Here is a 23,569-nt window from a genome sequence, read left to right on the forward strand (position 1 = left end):
GGAACCAAGAAGTGGAACAAAATGTCCAAGACGCCATGTCCCAGGTCTTTGTTTGACAGTGCAGAGCACAAAGGGAATAGTGTGATTCTCTAGAAACAAAAAAGAAAATGTTACTCACTACTTCAGCACAACATGACAAAGAACCAATGTTTATAATGCGGTCAACAGCATGGAGGGGGAGTGTTGACTAATGCTAGAGAATGACATTAATAAAAACCATTTTAATATCTGAAAAGGTTATGGAGTGTTATGAATGTCACGTCACCCCACCCACCTCCACCTACAGTGCAATCTCTTCATGGACTAACCCACGGGGTAACCCAGAGTGGAGGTACTGTACAGGTTCATGACTGAGATGACACGGTCCTGCAACCACACAGCCCGTCGACGCGACGCGGTTTGCTGGAGGGGAAAGTTAGCAAACGCGTACCTGAAACCAGGTTTCCCCGAGCCGAGTGAACCTGCGAGTAAAATACATTTCCACTGCCTTCGGTGGCCTGCTTTTTGAGGCCACAAACTGCACTGAGAACAACAAACCCTTACTTTACAGAAGAGTCAGTCTCACAGTGTTTGGGGTTATTCTTATTCTCACCATTGTTGCTCTTTTACATTATTGTGTTCCATTTCCAGTCATAAATATTGGGAAATTTGCTAAAGATTGGATGAACAGGCAAAGTTGGCAATTGTCCTAAAAGCATAAGCTGCTTTAGGAAGGGGCTCTGAAAGCCTGCAGCTTATTGGCCAAGGTAAAAACGCTTAGGCAACTCATGAACTTTTAATTAATGTTGTGGTCCTGATTAAAAAGAAGAAACCGCTTGATAAATGCAATCAAATTATTTTAATTAACACAATTAAGAAGCTTAAAGTTTCGAAAGATCACCAGAAAGCTTTCTTTTCTTTTCGTTGCAGTTTTAAATCGGCAGTCAGGTTCAGGAAAAAATAAGTTTGCTCAGTTCAAGCGGGTAAACCACATCTTAGAGAGACTGTCAGAAAATGAGCTCAAACTTGCACGCAGACCGGGTTTGTTCTCAGAAACTTATGTAAACCCAGCGTGGTGTCTGAACTGATTTATGCTCTATTAAAATGGATTTTTATACCACAAAGCCGGATTTGTTGTGCTGTGTTCGACTGGCAAATTGTCAACTCCATGAACCAGATGCACATGTCTGATAAATAAATACATGGGGACGGGGATAAGGTCTAATGTTGTCATGCAGGTTCTCTCTGAATAGCTGGATTGTTCCTTCTGCTTGTGTTGATTTGGATATTTAACCATTTATCAAATAACAAAACTCTATTTTTTGTTTTATTTTTTGTTCGGGGTTTTCTTCAGGTTACATTAAAGTAAAACTACAATAAACAATGTGAGTTTGTAGAAACAATAACACGCTCTCTCGGTATTTCCGTGTGCGTCTCCACCTCCTCCCGCTGACGTCGCGCGCTCCGTGACGTGCTTTATTTTGCGTGCGGCAGCAGCTTCAGCTGACACGGAGAGGAGGACCGCGGCGTTATTGTCGTTTCATTTGTCCAAGTGTCGCCTGACCTCAGCACGCGGACGTGGACTTCGCGGCCGAAAGGACCATATAGACCGTTCCGTGGTGACTGTGTCGTGCGTTTCTCTGCAAGCAAGCACTGCACGACTGAATCGCACCTGCCGCGGAGCATGGTCAACAAAGACTGATCAGCACTGCGCCTGTGTGCGCCCACAAACAGAGCCGAAGCTGCACACGATTCCTCAAAGACATCTGTTTGTTTAAAAGACCTCCGTGGGCTCAGGAGGCTGCTGCTGCAGGAGAAGGTTTGCGTGCACGAAATGTGAAGTCCGGATCGGCCGAACCCGACCGATCCGTGCCTGCCAGGTTTAATTATAACACGCTTGCTTGCGCTTCTTTTTGCTTGGATATCCAATACTAGATCCTGCAGCTGCTCGAGAGACGATCAGGCCTTCATCGATCCTTTAGTGATCTAAAAATAACAACACAATCTAAACACAATCACACGTCCCGGTAAGACCAGTTTGACGGTCACCGTCAGCAGTCCCGGGGGTTCGATGTCCCCATAAAATAATAAATAATAATAATAAAAATAATAAACACAGCAGCATGTGGGTCACTCCCGAAGATGTGTTACTTGCTGGCGCGTTATGGATCACCGAGAGAGCGAACCCGTATTTCATCCTCCAGAAACGGAAGGGCCACGGGGATGGAGGCGGAGGACTGGCGGGTGAGTACCATGTTTTGTAAGCTGTTGTCATGACTCCGTAAGGGGGGAAAAATCCAGTATTTCGTGTAAATTTGGGAAGAGAAAAAGGTCAGGTGATGGTCAGCTGCACGGTGACAGTGTGTCAGGCTTAACCGCAAGTCGATGCTGGACGGCAAAAAATAAATAAATAAAATGGAAGAGCACGTGACCAAGCAGCTGCCAGACGGCCTTTCACCTGGTCGCGTCTTCCTGGGAGAAAAGCTGAGCCTGCTGCTCTCACAGACCTCCTTCATGCCGGTGACAAACTGCGACCTAGGGCGCTGACATCACACAGAGGGAGGGGGGGGGGGGCAAAGAGCAGATCCTTCAGTGTGTGGGATCTACTGTCTGCTTACACAACTTCCACCCACCGACCCACCCATATTGGAGGTCCATAATATGGTTTAAAATGTCTCAGGGTGTTCCTGCCTGCAGTGGAAATTAGATTCCATCCATCACAACAACAACAACTATTGCAACTGTGGTTTCAGCTGTGCAGCTGCTAATGGCTGTGAAGCCTCAACAACAGTGAATCTGTTTGAGTCTGTTTGCTTGCTCATGCTGAATCATTCCCCCTGCTTCATTCTCTCACTCTTCCTCCTCCTCCTCCCCCCTCCTAGCTTGTTCCATCCAAAATGGGTCAAGCAGGAGGCACAGGAGAGCGACAGGTTATGGTGATGGCAGGATATGTTTTTTATTTAACAGTTTAGAACTTAAAGAAGACTGTTTTACATAGTTTTCGTACATGAGGGATATTGTACTGTGTGTGGTGATTCTGTGATGAAATAGCAGCATTCAAATTAGTTCAGGGGATGTGTTTCATATAGGAGCATCTTAAACAGCTGCTCAGACTCCTTGTGATCCAGAGCTGAAGAGAAAGTGATGCTTTTGTCAGTAATCGGTGTTCATCAGTTCTCACTCTCTGTCAGTCAGTGTCACCGCCCACTGAGCTCTAACACCTTGAACTGTGACAAGACTGAAATCTCTGAGGACCACTGTGACTGAGGAGTAGGTGAGGTGGGGGCCGGTTTCAACTGTTATACAGTAAAAGGCAGTGAGGTACATCCTGGTTCGGTCGATCCAGGATGTACAACGCGGATGTCTGACGCAGATTGACAGACAACCACAGATTTTCACATTCACACCTTCAGCCTTTGAACACAATTAACACGATAACTGTCCTGCACGAGCAGTTTAGCTGTAATGAGCGACACAGGAGTTGAATTCATACGTGCCTTCAGTGATGTCAGATAAACACTGTGCTCGGCTAATCAAGTTTTAGTTTCACCTCGGAGTGTAGTACGCTGAAATTTATTTGCTTCAAACACTGAGGGGCTGTGTAACGCAGAGGCTGCACAGATAATCAGTCCTGCTGATGACGCTCCCACAAAAGTAGTAAAAATGTAATTGTGTTACGGTCCAAGGTGAAACTAAAACTTAATTGGCTGGCTTTTCTCCTTTTCCTGCGTTGGCTGAGTGCATCTGAAGTCATTAGAGCCGCATGAACGTATAGTATAATTGTCGTCCTTGGACAAATGATCGTCTTGTGAATTTAAAATGACAAATCCCACCGTACACGTCTTAATAGTGGCTCCGTTTAAAAATCTTTAGAGATTTTCACAACACAGCAAGATTTTGTGTTGCATAGATTTGCTGTAATTATCTGGTGGATCAATGTTACAGTGAATTTCCTGAATATGTAATACAGAAACCAGTTTTAGGCAGAATAAACGGACTTTAATTCATTTTTTAACACAGTCTATTAAATTAAATGCAAATAAAGAGATGCAAGTATTATAAGTATAATAGTATAATATCTGATCGCAGGCATATTTGTGTCATCTCGTCACCATTTCCCCAGCCTTATTCCCATAAAGGAGGCCGGTAAACATTAGGGTTCTTCTCAATTCCAGAAAAAGACGAATATTACAAATTTAGACACTAATATTGGTAATATGACCTGCTATCATATTGATAATTAGACCCGCTGCCTTCTCTTCTCGGTCTCTAGTGTGTCCTTGCTGTGGCAACGCAGAGTGTGCTAAGTGGTGCTGGAAGATGATGTCATTTTTATGTAAAAGCTGAGCTTGCTGACTTGCATTGTGTGCCAGTTGGCACGCAGCACCCAGTGACACTGGCACTGCCCTCAGTCCTTTCAGGGGTAGGAGAAGCCATCAGCAGCACCGGACTCGAGCCTTTTACAGATCAGCATATTCATCTTGACCGAGCTGCAGCTCCCATGTCTCAGAGCTGGAGGGAGGTGGAAAATGGAAAATATGTGCTTGCTTTAGCTGCTTCAGAAAAACTTTGGGTTATGTGAGTCTATGGGTGTCAGCATCATAAAATATGAGGACCAACCCTGCACGAGCAGTTGCAGAACTTCTGCATTGTATGTAGAGAAACGGATAACTAACCCTTTTTGATAATATAAGGCTGGATACATCCAAAAGAAGAGGAAGATGTATCGACACAGTGAGAGCCACTTTCACATCAGTTTTTCTCTTTTTTTTAAATATTTTTTTTTATCAGCATTATAAAAGACCTCTCACTTCTTCACTGTAACCCCTCAAAGAGCCACTGAAGACTCAAGAAAAGCCTGTAGGATGAAAGATGTTAGCCGTGTGGGTGCTCATAAACGGGGTCTGTAGTGGTTAAGAATAGTAAGAATGCAAAAAGTACCACATTTATTGGCCTTCCTGTAATATTTGCTTTTTCCTCTACATGCTTATCACAACTGTGAAAATGAACCAGTTTAAGATATAAAGGTAGTTGGCTGGGCTACCAAATGAGCTGTAAAAGGCTGGGAATCTCAGATTTACAGTGTATAAGCTGTACTTGCAGCATATGAGCTAACAGCGCTGCACATATAATGCAGGCTGGGAGGAGTCTGCTCACTTCAGTGTTGAACTGTTGATGGTCACATGCTGTATAATCAGCCTTTACAGTAACAGGGTAGAATATGAAATTCAGAAAGGAAGGAAATTTAAAAATGCACAACAAAATGTGTTTTTATCAGATGTAAAAGCACTGAATATGCCTATTGTGAAACTCGTTACGCAATTGTAGACAGTGGTGCTTTTAGCATAAAATGACACCAAGTACAACACACTATTTCACAACCTGATAATAAGTAAATGTTTGCCTGGTGCAAGTGTGTCGTGCCGGACAGATTCCCTTATCTTGTGCTTTAAGACGAGTCTTTGATGTGAGCAGGCAGAGAGATGTGGCGAGGGAAAAGCAGAAAAATGTGTCTAATATCTTAAATTGATGCAGTGAAACATTTCATGTGGTGAAGATAAAGATCCAGCCTTGTCTTGGCTTTCTGTTATCTGAAACGGTATTGATTGTAATTCCGGGGAAGATTGTGGCCTTTTGTTTGCTTAATATAAAATCCCACACCAGCAGGGCCTCCGACTCTGCTCACCCAAGCAGAAAGAGGATGTAAACAATGGAGAAATGTATTTATACCAGTGCTGTCAGCTTGGTTTCCTGTTCTTCTGCTGAGTGAAATGCATTAATGTTTCAGAGAATGTGGTTTGTTTCCCTCTAACAATGAGGATCTCTGATTGTGTCTGAGCGGAGAAGCACAAAACATCACATGATTTCAGTTCAGGGGATGATTGCTCTGAGTTTTCCAGCCACATGCTGGATGCTACACAGCTTCATGCTGGTTGCGCACCCACTGCTTCAGTCTGTGGAAGGAAATGTCAGCGTAATGGCAGAGGTTTGATTTGGAACAAGCAGTCACATGAACTTTGGTTTGATGAGTTAATGCTGCTGGGGTGTGGTTTTTGGGGTTGCTTATCGTACACTTGATAAAAGATCTATCGCGATAAAGACGGTGAAATGACTGATCTCCTGTATACAGCGCCGCGGAAAGTCACAATATTCATTTCTGTATTTTTTTGCTTCCAAGGAGATAGACTTTCTCTTTTTTTCCTTCTTTTTTTAAAGGACTCTTGAGCAACAGTTCTCCAGGCTGTTCATTGAGACACTGGCTCATTGTGAGCCCGGTCCTTCTACCTGATCATTTTTAGAGGATTTTTTTTAAGCTACTTATGAATTTTCAAGCACCAAAAAAAAGTAACCAACTCAAGACATGAATCAGTGTTATGTCTACACATAACAGACAACCTTTACTGTTGTAAAAGCACATCATTTGTTTTGCTGGATCAAAAAACTGGCTTATCTTGCTATGGTGTGCTTTTTAAACTTTTAAATTGAGAAGTCGAAAAAAGTGGAGAACAGAATAAGAAGTGGTAGGTCTAAAAAAAAAAAAAAATAATAATAATAATAATCCACAACAAATGAACAGTGTCTGAAAGTTATGTGCTTAAGAAATAATAGTCCAGAGCTGATCAATCAATCTGGCTGTCAAGAAGATCTTCATAAGACTGAAGACTGAGGTATGCCACATTACACAAGATCTGGGCTGAAATCAGGAAAGAGGTACAACAATGAGTGTCTACAGCTATGGACTGGCCTATCCAGACCTCCACGTGTGGGATCATCTTTACATCCAAAGACGAGCTTTGAATGTCCTTCAAGAAGCCTGGAGAACTGTTCCTGAAGACGGCCTAAGAGAGTTCAGGCTGTGTTGAGGAATAAAGGTGGTCATACCAATTATTGACTTTCGATCTCATTAGAGTTATACAAATTCTTATACAGTTTTGTTTGTCGTATATACTGTATTTCCATGCCTATTTCATTAATTTGCTGCACCTGTATCCCACTTATGTAGCAAAATTGAAAGAAATGAGGTGTGGCTAAAGACTTTTGCACAGTATTGTATAAAAATTGGCAAAATGGGTCCAAAAATAGCTGAACAACTGTCTTTCCTGCTGTTTGCTTTGGGTTTCACTTTAAACTATATGAACCAAGCTCAAGGTGGTCATAGAAGTTCAGTGGTCTCACCTGAGTTTCCTGCGTTAAACCTCAAAGCAGACGCCTCCTCAGGCTAAGCTATTCATACCATGCAACACACAACTGAGTCTCTTTTTTCTTTTTCTTTTTTTTCCCCTCCTCAGACTCCAGGAGTTCATACTTGGACACTGAATTTCTACCTATCACATCTATTTTTGAGACAAATTACAAAATGCTGATTATTTAACACATTAAAGTCCTCTCTGAGGTGTGCATTTTTTAACCTCGTCAACGTTCTTGTGTCGAAGAGGAAGTTGTCTTCACACTCATAACAGTTTTGCTGTTTCTCTCAGCGGGGTAAACCAAAGTGTGGATTATCTCACTGGTTTCGTGGTGTATAGGACTCCAGTCACCTCTGGGTGGTTTACTGCTTTGTGCAGGCGCTTCTCAAGGTTCAAGATGTTGCAAGTATGAGTCAGTATTTTTGTTTATTTGTCTACGGCTGGAGTTCTCAGGAAACGGCTGTTATGCATGATCTGTAACATTTGGCATAAGTGTAACTAAAGAAGTACACAGCAGATATCAGTCAGGTTAACCAGCTTTTTGATGAGGCTTCTTGATCTGTTCTGCTTTTGAGAGGTAAGAGGAACTGATAAGTAGGACTGTAAAAAGAAAGGCAGAGGCAGAATTTACATGAGTACAGAGATGAGAGAGCAGAGCGGTCAGTGAGTCTAATCCATGCAGATGTGCTTATTTTATTAGTTCTCTCTCAAACTGCTTTTCCCCCATGAAAATTCAGCTTCCTTCGTTTGTCTCGTTTCCCTCCTCCCTCTCTTGCTGTCTGTGTGACTCATACTGTGTGTGCTCTGATGAGCAGCAGAACAAAAATAACCTGTCTCTCATGGCACTTAATTTTTTTATGCTTAATATAGTGCAAAAATCACAGCAATAGAAGTCTCAAGACACTTTGTGTTGGAAGACAAATACCCTAGAACTGATAGAAATCCAAAGACACCCTATGAGTAAGGATTCTGCAATGCTGGGGGATATTTTTACCATTTTCATTTTAATGTAGGAGACTTCGAGCAGAAGCAGAGTCGGGAAGGCTGCCTGTCTCCGACATGGGTTGAGGGGCTGACTGCAGAAGAGAAAAGAAAGGCACAGAGAGACACCAAACAACAAACTTGGGGGGGGGGGGGGGGGGGGATCACGTCGTGCAAAAATTCATGTGTAGGTTAAAGAATAGAAGTGCTCAGTGCATCATGGGAATTCCCCCAGCAGCCTGAGCTTATAGCTGGGAAACTGAAGGACGATTCAGGGTCAGATGATCCAGCCTGAAGTATTAGTCTTATGAAAAAGAAAACTTTGAAGCTTAATCTTAAAAATAGAGAGGGTGTCTGTGTCCTGGACCTAAACTGGGAGCTGGTTCCACAGGAGAGGAGCCTGATGGCTGAAGGCTTCTGCCTCCTGTTCTACTTTTAGAGACTCGAGGAAGCAGAAGTAAGCCTGCAGTCTCAAGAACTGAAGTGCCCTGCTGGGATATCAGGAGTTTGTATGTGAGGAGAAGGATGTTAAATTTACTTCTGAATCCAACAGAGAACCAGCAAAAAGAACACAACAGTCCCTGTTAGGACTCGAGTTGCACCCATTTGGAACAACTGAAGGCTTTTCAGACATCCTGATACTAGGAAATTATAATAATCCAGCCTAGGAATAGTAGAAAACTAGCCCAGAAAGCCAGCTTAATAAAAGAAAAGTCAGAAACAAAGCAGAAGGGAGCAGCATATCTTACCTTTTACACTTATGGTAAAATAAAGCAAGCAAACCTTGGCATCCCCACAGAGCGAATTCTGATAAAATCACCGGTGTTTTTTTCTAGTTTCTTTAAGATCCAAAGGCACATATAGAGGGTCTGCCTTTGTAAAGAACACTCGGAGGTCAAAAGGCAAATTTAATAGGAGAATAAACACCCTGCTGGTCAGTTGTTTTCTGCAATCTGATAAACCTGATGGGTTCACACTAATGGGCTACAACTGACTTATAAATTATTAACTGACTTATTAACCACTATTAAGGCCATTAGTTCATAAATGCCTCGTGCAGAATGGCTCGTGTAGAACGTGTGATTATATGCAGTCATTTCTCACCCGGCACAATCATAACTGTCAGACCACACGTAAAGATCACGGGTGGGTATATGGTTGAAAAAGTGAAAGCGTTTAATGCAGAGCAGAAATGTTTTTAGCCACAGGATGTTTTTGTTGTACTCAAACCACAAGACCTCATGGTTTTCCCCTTTTGCTTAAGCATAACAGCATGGTATACAAATGTAAATACATGTTATTTGTGTATAGATGCACATGGTTGCACATTTTTAGCAGGACTTTTGTGTTGCCGCCTAACAGACTTCTTTCTGTAGTAAATGTATTCTGGGCTCTTGCAGGTTTGCTTGTTGGGACCTTGGATGTTGTTCTGGACTCGAGCGCTCGGATGGCCCCGTACAGGATCCTCTACCAGACTCCTGACTCTTTAGTTTACTGGATCATTGCTCATGGTACGTGCAGAACAACTGAAAGAAAAGCAAACTTACAATTGAAAATGTATGTTGTGCACCAATTCTACACATTTTAGCATCACATATGTGGGCCACTCCACTACAGACCCATCTGCAATCCTACCACCAGCTTTCACGCAGCTCCTGATGGTTTACCTTGCTGCTGTCACCCATGTTAGCTGCTGAATGCAAGGTGTTACATTGTGCGCTGGTGGTTTTAAAGGATTACGGGCAACGGTGCAAGAATCTGTGGTTTTCAGCCAATTGCTTGATGTAGTTTCATTGTGATTCTCATCAGGTTCTCACAGTAGTCCAATCTGCTACTTACCACAGACTGTGGCAGTAAATCATGCCATTTAGCAGCAATGCACTTTTTAGAAGCAGAACTCTTCTTTGCACCAATATTAAACCAAGTATGTAAATATTCCCGCTTTGGGCTAAGAAATGCATAAGCACTTCTTAATAGAGCTGAACGACTTCTGAGACATTTCATTTTAATTTTGTGTTAATTGCATTATTGATTACAATTTCCTAAAGGTCTGGAAAACTGCTGATCATAACACACAGGCAGAAGTTGGAAGCAAGTCGCAAAGAACGCCACAGACAAAAGTGAAGCCACAACTTCAGCAACCCCAAAGCCTGCTTTAGGGACCTAATAAGTTACATCCAGTAACTACTCTTTTCCAAGCAAACATTTTTATTATTATTCACACAAATTTCTAATCAGCCAATCACAGATCAGCTACTCAGTCCATTTAAGTATGTATTGAGTTTATGTCAAAATGACTTGCAGAAGTTCAAACAGACCATCAAAATCGAGCAGAAGGGGGATTTAGGTGACTCTGAACAAGGTTGGTTGTTGGTATCAACAGGCTGGTCGGAGTATTTTGACAGGCTACAATAACTCAAGTAACCACTTGTTACTTAGGATATGCAGAAGAGCATCTCTCGAACCTTGAAGCAGGTGGACTACAGCAGCAGAAGACCACACCAGTCTGGTCAGCTGAGAACAGGCAACCGAGGCTAAACCAGTTCACACAGACTGGAAAAATGTTGCCTGGTTTGGCAGCCTTTCTGTGGACATTTTATTTGTGTGTAGCGAGAGTGATATCAATTCTCCAAACTTCAGGGAGTTTAAAGAAATTAATCACATAGACAACTGCCGAGCAGGCTGCTCTGATAGCTGAGTTAATGTCACACTTAATGAAGATGAGGCATGATTGGTAAACAGGCAAACGGATTTTGTTCTGAACACGTGTAACAGCGTATTTAATTAGGTCGTTATCTACCAAATACAAATGTGAGAGTACCATTTCTGCTCTCTATCTGAAATGGAGGCCTACAGAGGACTTGCTTGGCTCTGAAATGCCATTGGCTCCCCTCGCCTCTCCCTCTCCTCCCCTCCCAGTTCTTAATTCCTCCCCCCAGAGATGGCAGGCGAGTGGAGCAGCCTGGCAGACATGGCTAATGCAGTCAATGTGCACTCACTGAAGGGCTGTTTTGCAGCAGTGTTCAGGGATAATGGCCCACAGTAGCAGCCATTACTGCAATCAATTTCTCCCATGACCAGAAAGATCAGTTTTAATCTCACTGCTCAGTTCTAACTAAATTGCCATGATATCCTTTCTGTTTTTTGTTTGTTTGTTTGTTTTGGGGTTTGTTTTTTTTTAAAAGAGCATGTAATTGTTTTCTTGACTTTCACCGATACCTCCGTCCTTATTTACCTGTCTTATTAACTGCAGTGCTCTGCTGAAGAGGTAAAATATCTACTGGGAGGCTTTTAAACAAAATAGAAAAACATATTTTAAAAACATGTGTGTGTGGCTTTGGGGAACAACCCTCTGTATCACTTTTGAAACATTACGCCTTCATATGAACTGTGATTGCTTTCACAGGAACCTCCCGCAAAGAGATCACAGAGCACTGGGAGTGGCTGGAACATAACCTGCTGCAGACTCTCTCCATCTTTGAGAATGAGAATGACATTACCACGTTTGTCAAAGGAAAGGTCCAGGTAATGACTCTGACTGTACAATCGTGAGGTTAACTTGCATTCCTACTAACGGCCAGCAGGGGGCGACTCCTGGGATTGCAGAAAGTCTATGAGAAAACATCTCCTATCACTTTACTAAACACTTTTAACTTTAAGAAAGCTTGTTGTAAAGCAAGTAGTGCAGATGAGTCCACAACAGCAATGTGGATGTGTGGGTTGTCTGCAAAAACCCAACAACCTTCAGAGGTTTTTGTTTAAATTGAGGTATTTGTAATACACCCTAAGCATTTCACCTCATGCCTGTTGTGCTGTCTCTCTTCATCATGCTGCAGGGTATCATAGCGGAGTACAACAAGAACCACGATGTCAAAGAAGACGATGACACAGACAAGTTCAAGGAGGCTAGCGCTAAGTTTCGTAAACTGTTTGGGATGCCCGAAGAGGAGAAGCTGGTCAACTATTACTCCTGCAGCTACTGGAAGGGAAAGGTGCCTCGGCAGGGATGGCTCTACCTCAGCATCAACCACCTCTGCTTCTATTCGTACTTGCTGGGGAAAGAAGGTTGGACATTACCCAATTATACTGTCTTCAGTAATGTCTTATTTTTTTCCTGTTTATCGAAAGGACCTCAACCTGCAGAGATCTGAACAAGTCTTTTCAAGATTATATCGTGAAACGCTGTTGTGCCTTAAGCCATTATATTTTTCTTATATTCTTTGAAGTTATAGCCTTTCACAAAGCTTAAACCATATATTTAATGCTACTTTAGTTCACTGATATTAAAAGTATGTCCTGTTTTTTGGGGGGGCTTTTTTTTTTTCTTACTTTCAGTCAAAATGGTGGTGCGTTGGGCAGATATCACGCAGCTGGAGAAGAGCGCCACCCTTCTTCTGCCTGATGTGATCAAGGTGAGCACGCGTACCAACGAGCACCTCTTCTCCGTCTTCCTCAACATCAACGAGACTTTTAAGTTAGCGGAGCAGCTGGCCAACATCGCCATGCGGCAACTGCTCGACAACAAAGGCTTTGAGCAGGACCGCTCGCTGCCCAAGCTGAAGAAGAAATCACCCAAGAAGGTCTCAGCACTCAAGAGGTAGGTCCTGGTGCAGAGCATTACTGCTTCTTTGCTTTTAGAACTACTGAATATCTACAAGTTTCTGTTATCTTATGTGAGAAATTTGCATCTTTCAGAGATCTGGATGCGAGAGCTAAGAGCGAGCGCTACAGAGCACTCTTCCGTCTGCCCAAAGATGAAAAACTGGACGGTCACACAGACTGCACCCTGTGGACTCCCTTTAACAAGATGCACATCCTGGGACAGATGTTTGTGTCCACCAACTACATCTGCTTCACCAGCAAGGAAGAGTCGCTGTGTAGCCTCATCATCCCCCTACGGGAGGTGAGTCATTCTGTTTATTAACAGCTTCAAAGAATAAAAATAAAAACAAGAAAAACAGCAGATCTTGAAAATCAGACCCACAACTTGAAGCTCAAATAAGCGGCTTGACAGTCGTTTATCTGACTGATATTGGTGTGTGTGTGTGTGGGGGGCTGTCACTTCCCATCTGCTCTTAAACACAGTGTGTACATAATGCAGCTGTCATGCTGAATCGCTGTCATCCATTTCGTTCACTGAGAGCTGTAGACTGGCGTTTTAACCATTTAGGAGTCATTTTCTGTATTCGTGTATAGCTTCGTCACTAAGTTCTAGCTAGTTTCAAATGTCACAACCTCGCTTAGAGGATGTGAGGAGAGTGGAGAGTCCCAGGTATGTAACGCCAGCTATCTGCCACCTAAATGGATCCCTGAGATCAATCCCCAGGCACCTCAGCCCCGGCGCCGTTCCTCAATAGGTCACATCATGGGGTAAGGCGAGGTCTCACTGTGGTTTCATGCTTAACCCCCTGTGATGTATTTCTTAATTTGACTCATGTGATGACTCGCATGGTCAATAGTGGGACAGTGACCTCAGACGGTGTCCAAAGGGACATTCCCCACTCGAGGTAAAATACCTAGAAATCTCCCCTATTTGTTCCCCATCAGCCATAAAAAGCTGATGGTTTATTGTCGTCACCCCACGGTGTGGTTGGGCGGGCGGCATGGACGCCCAAGTTTATGAATACGTTTTAAAGAAATACTCTGCTTTAATGTTTCCCTGTTTAATCAGTTATAATTATATCTGATGTCAGTCTTCACTGACAGACGGTGGCTCTCTTACAGCCGTAGCTGATGAGACGTCTTTTCTGGATCTGTCTCATTGTGCAACTGGAATTTGATTCGGATCTGGCTTACTATGAAAACTGTATCTTTGGATGGATCTGATGGATTTTGATTAGTCAACATCATTTAATGACTGAATCTCAATCTGTAAACAAAGTTCAGCATGAAGTGTTGCATTTAAAAAAAAGTTACTTTAAACTGCATTTAATGCCATTTTGGAGACTTAAATACAATGCAGCCTCGTCAAATATTCAAATCATCTCCAAGATCCAACTATTCCAGACATTTTTCCATCAGTGTGACTGTGACTCTCCATAGCTGCATACATGGAGAAATATGTGCAGCTAAACACATTGTTTGGTCTTTGTTGCTCTAAAATTTTACTCCCGGCATCCTGCAGGTGACCATCGTGGAAAAAGCAGACAGCTCCAGTGTGCTGCCCAGCCCGCTCTCCATCAGCACCAAGAATCGCATGACCTTTCTGTTTGCTAACCTGAAAGACCGAGACTTCCTGGTGCAGAGACTATCCGACTTCCTGCAACAAACCACCTCTAAGACTTACCTGGAAAAAGAACTCACTAGCAGCCTGAACAGCTCAGATGATGAGGTAGGTAGTTTCATTCGGTCACTGTGACATCGTCCAGGTTAAAGCTTCAAAGGCTGAATAAGATTTATCTCCAGGTTTACTCCCAGCATGGATCCCTGCTGTCCAGCAGCCCTCAGCACAGTCTGGGCTCAGAAGGCGAGCGTAAATTTAACCTGAACGACAGCAGCGTGCCCACAGCCACACAAGCCCTCATGACCATGTATCGTCGCAATTCCCCGGAAGAGTTTAATCCGAAGCTGGTGAGATAAATTGCATTTTCTTTTTTTGCATTATAATTAAACTGCACGGTGGATTGATGCTAGCTGCATGTAAATTTTTGTTGCTTTCCCAATCAGGCGAAGGAGTTTCTGAAAGAGCAGGCATGGAAGAACCACTTTACCGAGTACGGACAGGGGGTGTGTATGTACCGCACAGAGAAGACGAAGGAACTCGTTCTCAAGGGGATTCCCGAGAGTATGAGGGGAGAGCTTTGGCTGCTTTTCTCCGGTGAGGAAATGTTCAGGGTGGGCAAAATTAGAGCCCAACCGATATTAGGTACTTTAAAAATCTGACATATTGGTCGATAACATTTTTTTTTTTCTTTTAGACCCTATAAATAAACTTGTATCATAAAAAATGTATTATATGTAGTTACTGGTGAGTGCTTCATACGATAATAACACAAAGGAGTTTAAAAAAGTGGGTTTTTTTATGGTCACAAGTCAATGGATTATTCCTTTAGGCTGTGTTTGGATCAGCTGATTGTTGTTTTTGTGGCTTTCCAAACACCAGTTGCCAAGAGGAAGTTGCAGAGTGCCCTCTGGTGGTAAAACTGTGCGACAACAACACTCATAACAGTTGAAGGGTGTTTCTTCTGTCTGTTCTTCACTGTTTTAATTATCATTTATTGGCAGTTATTGATACTGATACAATGTATCGGCAAATGGCTGATGTCAGTCTGGATCTAGCAACAAATAAATAAATGGTACACTGTACCTGAGAGGCCTCACATAAGATTTTAGTTTTAAACCTTTTTATGTTTTACAAACTTCTAAAATGTTAGCGTTTTTAGCTCTGATAAATTTGCTAAGCACTGTCTATTACTCTAGTTGATTTTGATGTGCACAGTGATAGTTTCTAAGAAAATAATCAGCCACACATTTAAATAAATGTACAAATTTTCTTTCTGGGATTAAAACTTTGGTCTGATTATCAGAGTAAATATGGTTTAGAGACCTTTTTTTCCCCCTTTTGTTTCGTTTCTTTTTTGGGTGGGGGGGGTCTGAAAATCAATCTCAGATCTCACTTGAATTTGTGTGGAAAAGCTTGTACATCATTTTGCAATGCTTCAGATTACACAAGGCTCCTAACTGTCACAACATGTTACGCGTTCAGGTATGCACTTGCTCCAGACTTTCCTGTTAGCAAGCTTGCGTTCATCCTCACCTGATTGGAGCCTGGTAAGCAGCAGCTCCTCCTCCTACTCTCTATGACCTACTTGTTGCTGCTGAAAGCAGTTTTCCTCACGGCAATCTATCCCGAGACGACAATTTACCGTGCTCCATTGAATCATTCAGCTGTTGCCAAAGTGTGTCTCATTTTAGAACAAATGGTTAAAAACCAGTTTGGCGAGGCTCTATTCTGGGGCAAATTCCAATAAGCGTGTTTAATGAAGTATGTGCACAGAGACATTACAGGTCCGTGAGGACTTTAATGTGTGTAATTGTGCTGCAAATTTATTCAGATGACTTGGAGGCCAATTGTAAACCTACAAATGGGTCTCTGAGCTACAGTATGTGCATGCCAAATAAGAATAATCTGTATTACAGACAGTTTTTTTTTTTTTTTTTTTTTTTTGCTGTTCATTTACTCAAATCAGGTTTCAGATCAGAGCTATGATGATTACACAATCAGTTGAAATACATATGATAATGCTTGTACTACTATTTTTGTTTGTTTTATTTTTTAAATTATTTATTAATGCATTTGGTTGTTCAGCTGTTGTAATTCCATTTGTCTGGGATCGAGAGAGTACAGCTGTCATCACACGCCTAAAAGATGTATTAGATTATTTAAGTTTATAAGTAAATATATTAGATCACTTACCTCTTCATGTGCAATCAATGAATCAGAGTTAGGTTTGGCATAGATTGGCTGCCCTACTGTGTTTTTCTTTAATTCTCGAATTTGTCTTTCACAGGAGCGATCAACGAGATGACCACCCACCCTGGATATTACGAAGACCTGGTGGAGAAATCGATGGGCAAATACAACCTGGCAACAGAGGAGATTGAGCGGGACCTGCACCGCTCTTTACCCGAGCACCCAGCCTTCCAGAACGAGATGGGCATCGCTGCCCTGCGCAGGGTCCTCACTGCCTACGCGTTCAGAAACCCCAACATCGGATACTGTCAGGTGCTCGCATGCTTGCTTTTTATTGGAGCGGCAGAAAAATCAGCAGTCCTTGACAATGCTTGATTTCTTCTTCTCTTCTTCGATTCCACAGGCCATGAATATTGTTACGTCGGTGTTGCTGCTTTACGCTAAAGAAGAGGAGGCTTTTTGGCTGCTAGTGGCGCTCTGTGAGAGGATGCTGCCTGACTACTACAATACCAGGGTTGTGGGTCAGTATATGGATGTCGTGTTCTCTCTATTTCACTTTTGTTTTCTGTGTATTTAACATTATTTTCTTGTACAGGAGCTCTGGTCGATCAGGGTGTGTTCGAGGAGCTGGCCCGTGAGTACATTCCTCAGCTCTACGACTGCATGCAGGACCTTGGTGTCATCTCCACTATTTCGCTCTCCTGGTTCCTCACCCTCTTCCTGTCCGTCATGCCGTTCGAGAGCGCGGTGGTGGTGGTCGACTGTTTCTTCTATGATGGAATCAAAGTCATTTTTCAGCTGGCGCTCTCCGTGCTGCACGCCAACATCCACCAGCTGCTGGGCTGCAAGGACGATGGGGAGGCCATGACCGTACTGGGGAGGTAAGAAAAGACGAAGCACTTCCTTTTTATTCAGTGATTTTTCTCTAGTGTTTCTTCATCATTAATAATTGTTAGATTCAGTATCTTTTACACACGTCAATCAGCCATGATTATCATTTTTGACACAGACTTTTTAAAACTTATCCATTGCAGGTATCTGGACAGTGTGACCAATAAGGACAGCACCCTCCCTCCCATCCCTCACTTGCACTCTTTACTCACAGACAATGGAGAACCACACCCAGAGGTGGACATCTTCAAACTCGTGCGCAGCTCCTACGAGGTAATAAACCTGGATCATGACGCGTGTTTCTAAGTTTGGTTTTGGTTATCTGAATTCACTCCAAAGATATGAACTTAGACTTTTATGGGATTTGTTTGGACTTTTACCTGATACAATCCATTTTTTGCGATTCTGCTTTTGTTTTGCTGTGATAACATCGTTTTACCACAGCCAAGCTGACCTATTTCACTTTTTTTCCCTTTCTGTCAGAAATTTGGCTCCATTCGTGCCGACGTGATTGAACAGATGCGTTTCAAACAGAGACTGAGGGTCATCCAAACCATCGAGGATACAACTAAACGCAATGTGGTGAGGAGATCATCTTACAGAATCTGGAATTAAGTAAATGTGTTGAGAGGTTTTTAATTGTTTCTTTTGGGCAGAATGCCAGTAGAGTGATCTGATCGTCTGTCCTACATTTACCCTGAATTTCATTTTCTCTCTTCTATTTTTAATTTGGTTATATAATGTTTCAGGTCAGAACCATTGTAACAGAGACTGACTTCAGTATCGATGAGTTGGAGGAGCTCTACGTGCTCTTCAAGGTGAGTTAAAGACAAATCCAGTGACTATAGATTTAAGCTGTGCTTACAATTTGCTTATACCACAGGTCTGTGTAGTAGAGGTGGGCCGATCGCTGCAAATATCAGTAACATTGATACTAATACTGGTATTGGATTGATACTAGTGCAATAGGATCAATACTTTGTTTCTCTCCAAGTTCAGTATGTAGTCCACTGAATTGTGTTAAATACATTCATCTTTAGAGGGGGTGGTGAAAAAATACACCTCAAACATGCACTATGAAAAATGTCTCAAGCTTTTTTTGACGACTGTCACGTCCATTGTATTTGTAACCTGTAGCACTGGCTACAGTTGACCCAATGAGCTTTAGAGACAGATACATTTACACTTAAAGTCTCCGATAAACTCAGGTTCAAAATACATGAGAAGGTATAAGATGTGTGGTTTTTTTTGGGGGGGGGGGGGGGGGGGGTTTATTAACTAATTATCGTTTCATTTTTAACTCCTCTTCATAATTTCTTTAGGCGGAGCACCTAACCAGCTGTTACTGGGGCGGCAGCAGCAACCCCACAGAGCGCCATGACCCCAGCCTGCCGTACCTGGAGCAGTACCGCATCGACGTGGAGCAGTTTAAGGGTCTCTTCAACCTGCTGTTCCCTTGGGCCAATGGAGCCCATTCGGAGCCCCTGGCTGTACGCTTCTTCCGTCTTCTTGACCAAAACGCAGATGCCCTCATCAACTTTAGAGAGTTTATCACCGGTTTGGGTAGGTACAGTAAGCTTTTAATCAATTCTTATTTTTCTCAATATTATCTCTATACAGTTAACAGCTTATAACATGACTGATGATGTTCAGCTAGCAAATTGTTTTTGTAATTTGGAGGTAGTTGGAGGTGTAATGTGGCAGATCTCTAAAGCTTTTGGTTGTTTGTAGGTGTTCTGTGTCACGGGGACCTCACTGAGAAGCTAAAGCTGCTCTACAAGATGCATGTCCTCCCTGGTGAGTGTGTTTGGATTCATTGTGGTGACCTTAGAAGGTCTAAAAATGATTTCACACTAGCTGTACAGAAAATGGGAAAGAGAAATGGTTATGCTTCTTGATTTATGTGTTTTGTTTTGTTTTTTCTCTCCATTCACTGTGGAAATTGCTTTTTTTTAAAGGGCCCGCTTTAAGAAACCCCCTGTTGATATAAATTATACCCTGAAAGCTTTTAGCTGAATGCACCCTTATTTCTGGATTTTCATAACATTTTGTCATAGAAACCAAAGGTCCATTATTCGTGCATTTAACTAGTCTGGAGCAGTTGTTTTAAGCTTTTATTGTCCGATCCCACATGTTGAGGATATCAAGTTGAATTCTAAATCCTAACTTCTTTAACAGAAATGACTCATGAACAAGAAGAACCCGACTCTGCATTTGAAGCCACTCAGTACTTCTTTGAAGACATCACTCCGGAAACATCCGTCGGTGAGGTTTCGTTCTTTTCGTTGGGATTTAGATTTGTTTTGTTTTTGCGTGAGGAATTATGCTACATAATGATGATAACTTGGCGTGGTTCTCATGATATTTGCACGAGTGAAACTTCTGTTGTGGTTATGCTTAGTCACGTGATCCTCACATCATGTGATTTGCAAATGATAGTGTGGTTGTATTTTCTTTGGGACCAAAGGCTTTGGATGCACGTTGTGCACACTGACCGTTATGAAGGAACAGCAACACAAATGAAAGTTTACACGTGTGTTTCAGCAGGTGGAGCATCCATCAAGTTGCCCCAGTTACAATCTATTAGATCAAAAGCTGTTGGGCGTAGGAAAAAACTGCTGTATAAATGCATGTGAATGAGGCTTGTAGTAAGAAAGCACAACAAGCTCAAATAGAGTAGAAAAGCGCTAAATAAGAACTATACAACTGCGTGAGTGAGTGAAGGTCCACAGCATGATGCTGTTTTTGAATATGTTGAGCATGAGTCTCTTAGCTATTATGAAGTTTAGAGAAGTAAACAGGCGCAGATCAAATCTGTGGTCAAATGACTTGGTGGTAACTTTCTAGTGCGTATACTTTTCTGCAGTCTTGTGAAAAAGAGTTTCCATCGGCCTCTATGCAGTTCTGTAAAATAAGAAGTTTTGTTAATGCAGTGCCGTAGAAAAAGGCTGAAAAGTGTAGCTTGTCTGGAAGGGTTACCAGGGGAAAGCCTCTTTATCTCTAAACAGAATATGACACAATGACTTAGGTTTGCAAAGGTCGATCTGAACAAACTGCAAGAGTCCTGGAACAAAGTCCTTTGATACCATGTTTAACAAAAGCCAATCAGATCATATGAGCAAAAACACTTCATACAAACTGCCAAGCACGGTGGTGGAAAACTGATGATCTCAGTTTGTTTAGCAGCAGCAGGACCATAGCACCTTGTAGTATGTAGTATTGTAGACCCAAATGTGAGGCTGTCTGTGTGACAGCCAAAGCTTGTCTGAAGTTAAGTCATGCAACAGCACAATGACCCCAAGCACAGCAGAAAATCTACAACAGACTGACTGAAAAAGAAAAGAATCAAGGAGTCACAATGGCTCAGTCAAACTCTGGACTACAAATGCTGCTGCATGCTTTAAAATATAAATAAATTAGAATTTGTAATCAGACAACTGTTTGACCTCAACCTTCCTCTTTCTTCTCAGGCCATGACTCAAAGTGCAGAAATGAGAAGGATGATGGTTTTGTCAGAGTGACATTCAAAACTGAGAAAGGTAAATAACATGGTCACATGTATTACTGCATATAGGTCTGAATGTGTTATTCATGCTTTTCTTCCATGACCACGTTGAAAGGACTCTTAGATTTTCCTTTTAAAAAAAGTATGATTTAAGCTGGTGAACGATCACATTCTTTGTCCATTTCTGCAGTGAAGAAACTGAACACTCCTGATTACCGCCATTACCTGAAACTGTGGAACCAGGAGATGAGACCTAAACGGGAAAACACAAAAGACCTGCCGAAACTGAACCAGGTGAGACTTCATTTGCTGCACAGATTACTCAGCAGCGTGAAGACACAGCCATCAGTGACCTGTTTTTAATGTTTCTGTCCTGCAGAGCCAGTTCATCGAGCTTTGCAAGACCCTTTACAGCATGTTCAGTGAAGATGTGGCAGAGCAAGAGCTCTATCACGCTACAGCAACGGTCACCAGTCTGCTGCTGGAAATGGGAGAGGTGGGAAAGCTCTTCTCCTCCTCTTTCAGAAAGGACCACAACCAGGAGGGGAACTCGGAGCCGAGCGTGTGCATGAGAGACGTTTTAGATCCTAAAGGCACCCAGGAGGTCCAGGAGCTGGGGGACATTTTTGTCCCTGCAGGTCTTGAGAATAAGCCGAGCCCCTGTGAGGAGGGAAAGGGGGATGAAGACAGCGAGCAGCTGCCCCCTATGCAAGACATCAAGCTTGAGGACTCGTCCCCTAAAGACACGGGCACTTCCTCGGCTATGCTCATCTCAGACGACGAAACCAAAGATGACACTTCAATGTCATCTTACTCGGTGCTCAGCGCGGGCTCTCACGAGATGGACGAGAAGCTGCAGTGCGAGGACATCGCGGACGACACAGTGCTGGTGCGCAGCGACGGCGGCTCCAACGGCGAGAGAAGCAACCGGCCTCTCGGCGGGGGGCCTCACGACAGAGGCCTGCCTCACAGCACGAGCATCGACAAAGACTGGGCCATCACGTTCGAGCAGTTCCTGGCTTCCGTCCTCACCGAGCAGGCTCTCGTGCGGTACTTTGAGAAGCCAGTGGACGTGGCCGCTCGCATAACCAACGCCAAGAATGCCAAGAAAGTCGGGCGCCCCCTGTTGTCAACAAGTGACTATGAGATCTCGCTGTCTGGGTGAGGAGTTATCACTAAAGAACTGTCCTAAAAGGAAAACAAGAGTATAAATCAGTGGTGTTTTGTAAGGAGAATGAAGGTAAGCGTGTCTGTGTGTGTGTGTGTGTGAGTAATAGCTGAATGAATGGGACCAAAACCTCTCTTAGTAATGTATTTTAAAATAAATTAAAGACTTTTACAACAATCACTAGACTCTGTCCAGCTGAGAAGGAACAGAACATGCATATTACGGTTCGCTCAGATGAAATCCACGTGTACGTCGTAGCTGTACTTTATAAAATATCACGCATAGGTGTTAATACTGTAATCTCTATTACTCTTAGGCTATGTAGATGTAAATGTCAGTACAGTTCCAAACTGGGACATCAATAGTCTGCAGTGCGTACGATCACCTAACGTTATATCCGATCAAACTTGTTGCTTCCTTACTTTACGAATTCCATTGGCTGCTAATGAAAACATTTCTTTGTTTCTCAGTGGATGAAAATGTGAAAAACACAAAAGAAAACCCATGAAAATTCATAAGAGTGATTTTTTCCTGAGTTTCCATGTAAACTCTTTTCAGCACCTCTATAAATTTAACACAGTGTGTCACTTTGGCAAATTTCGTATGCATATTTGTATTTTCTGTGATGTTAACTTTCAAAATACGGTCCTTTTAAAAGCCCCAGTTCATTTTATCCAGTTATAATAACTAGTAGGAACCAACCTGTATAATTAAACTAATAAAAATAATGATGGGGAAAGGAGAAAAATGATCCACATAAACAGTTTTTCTTTCTTTTTTTTAATTAAGAAGACATCCAGTCATGCCTCGTTACTACAGACAAAAGTGTTGGTCGATGGTTCAGGAAATCAAAAAAAGTTGTGTGTTCAAGGAAAATGATTAGTACACTAAAATGCCGTTAAGAGCCTGCACTCTCTTTATGTTTACAGCAAAATCCACTAAGATATGTTTCCCTGCCTTCAGGCTAGCTGTTTTGTTTTTGCTTTTTTAAAACTTTTTTATCTTTATGCTCTGTACATTTTTACGTTGCTTTTTTTTTTTTAAATTAAAGTTCTTTTTTGTGAATACTTTCAATTGTAAACGCCCAGTGTTTAATTTATTACTCTGGGTTCTGATGCATTGTATATCACTCCATCCTATTAAAGTTACAGTTTGAATGGTTCAATGCTGCACAGTAAAATGCCTCCAGTCTTCTTTCTTCTTCTTTCACTGACCTCATATTGCTGAGCGCCTACAGTCTGAAAACAAGGAGTGATACTGCCATCTGGTGGAAGATTGGTTAACATGCTGATCTCCATTAATCCATCCTAAACACCAACTGCATCGTCAAAGGGCTGTTCATACACTCGCTGAACACTTTATTAGGTATCCTAGTACCGGTTTAGATCCCCTTTGGTCTTTAGAGCTGCCTCAGTTCTTCATGACAGAGATTCAAGAATGTGCTG

The 23,569-nt window shown here is 42.4% G+C and overlaps 1 protein-coding gene across 1 annotated transcript; it reads left to right on the plus strand.

Moving 5' to 3' along the window:
* The first annotated feature begins 1,485 nt into the window (after nt 1-1,485).
* On the plus strand, nt 1,486-22,332 carry tbc1d9 (TBC1 domain family, member 9 (with GRAM domain)). Its single transcript, XM_085355814.1, has 21 exons — nt 1,486-2,223; nt 9,548-9,658; nt 11,554-11,672; nt 11,984-12,212; nt 12,483-12,744; nt 12,843-13,050; nt 14,272-14,478; nt 14,553-14,717; nt 14,814-14,964; nt 16,658-16,872; nt 16,964-17,081; nt 17,156-17,441; nt 17,595-17,724; nt 17,935-18,033; nt 18,201-18,269; nt 18,774-19,014; nt 19,183-19,248; nt 19,630-19,716; nt 20,922-20,990; nt 21,147-21,250; nt 21,336-22,332. Exons 1-21 carry the CDS (start codon nt 2,103-2,105, stop codon nt 22,119-22,121), a joined length of 3,843 nt encoding a protein of 1,280 aa, XP_085211940.1. The 5' UTR covers nt 1,486-2,102; the 3' UTR covers nt 22,122-22,332.
* Nucleotides 22,333-23,569: the final 1,237 nt, after the last annotated feature.

Source organism: Diplotaxodon limnothrissa, linkage group LG6, assembly GCF_057381915.1.
Source record: "Diplotaxodon limnothrissa isolate DT_005_m linkage group LG6, D_limnothrissa_male_GT1.1, whole genome shotgun sequence".
Classification (NCBI taxonomy): domain Eukaryota; kingdom Metazoa; phylum Chordata; class Actinopteri; order Cichliformes; family Cichlidae; genus Diplotaxodon; species Diplotaxodon limnothrissa.

Coding starts and splice junctions, on each gene's coding strand:
- tbc1d9 (XM_085355814.1), top strand. CDS start 2,103: ATGTGGGTCACTCCCGAAGATGTGTTACTTGCTGGCGCGTTATGGATC. Junction 12,213..12,482: donor GTACTTGCTGGGGAAAGAAG/GTTGGACATTAC, acceptor TCTTACTTTCAG/TCAAAATGGTGGTGCGTTGG. Junction 18,270..18,773: donor AGCTCTACGTGCTCTTCAAG/GTGAGTTAAAGA, acceptor TAATTTCTTTAG/GCGGAGCACCTAACCAGCTG.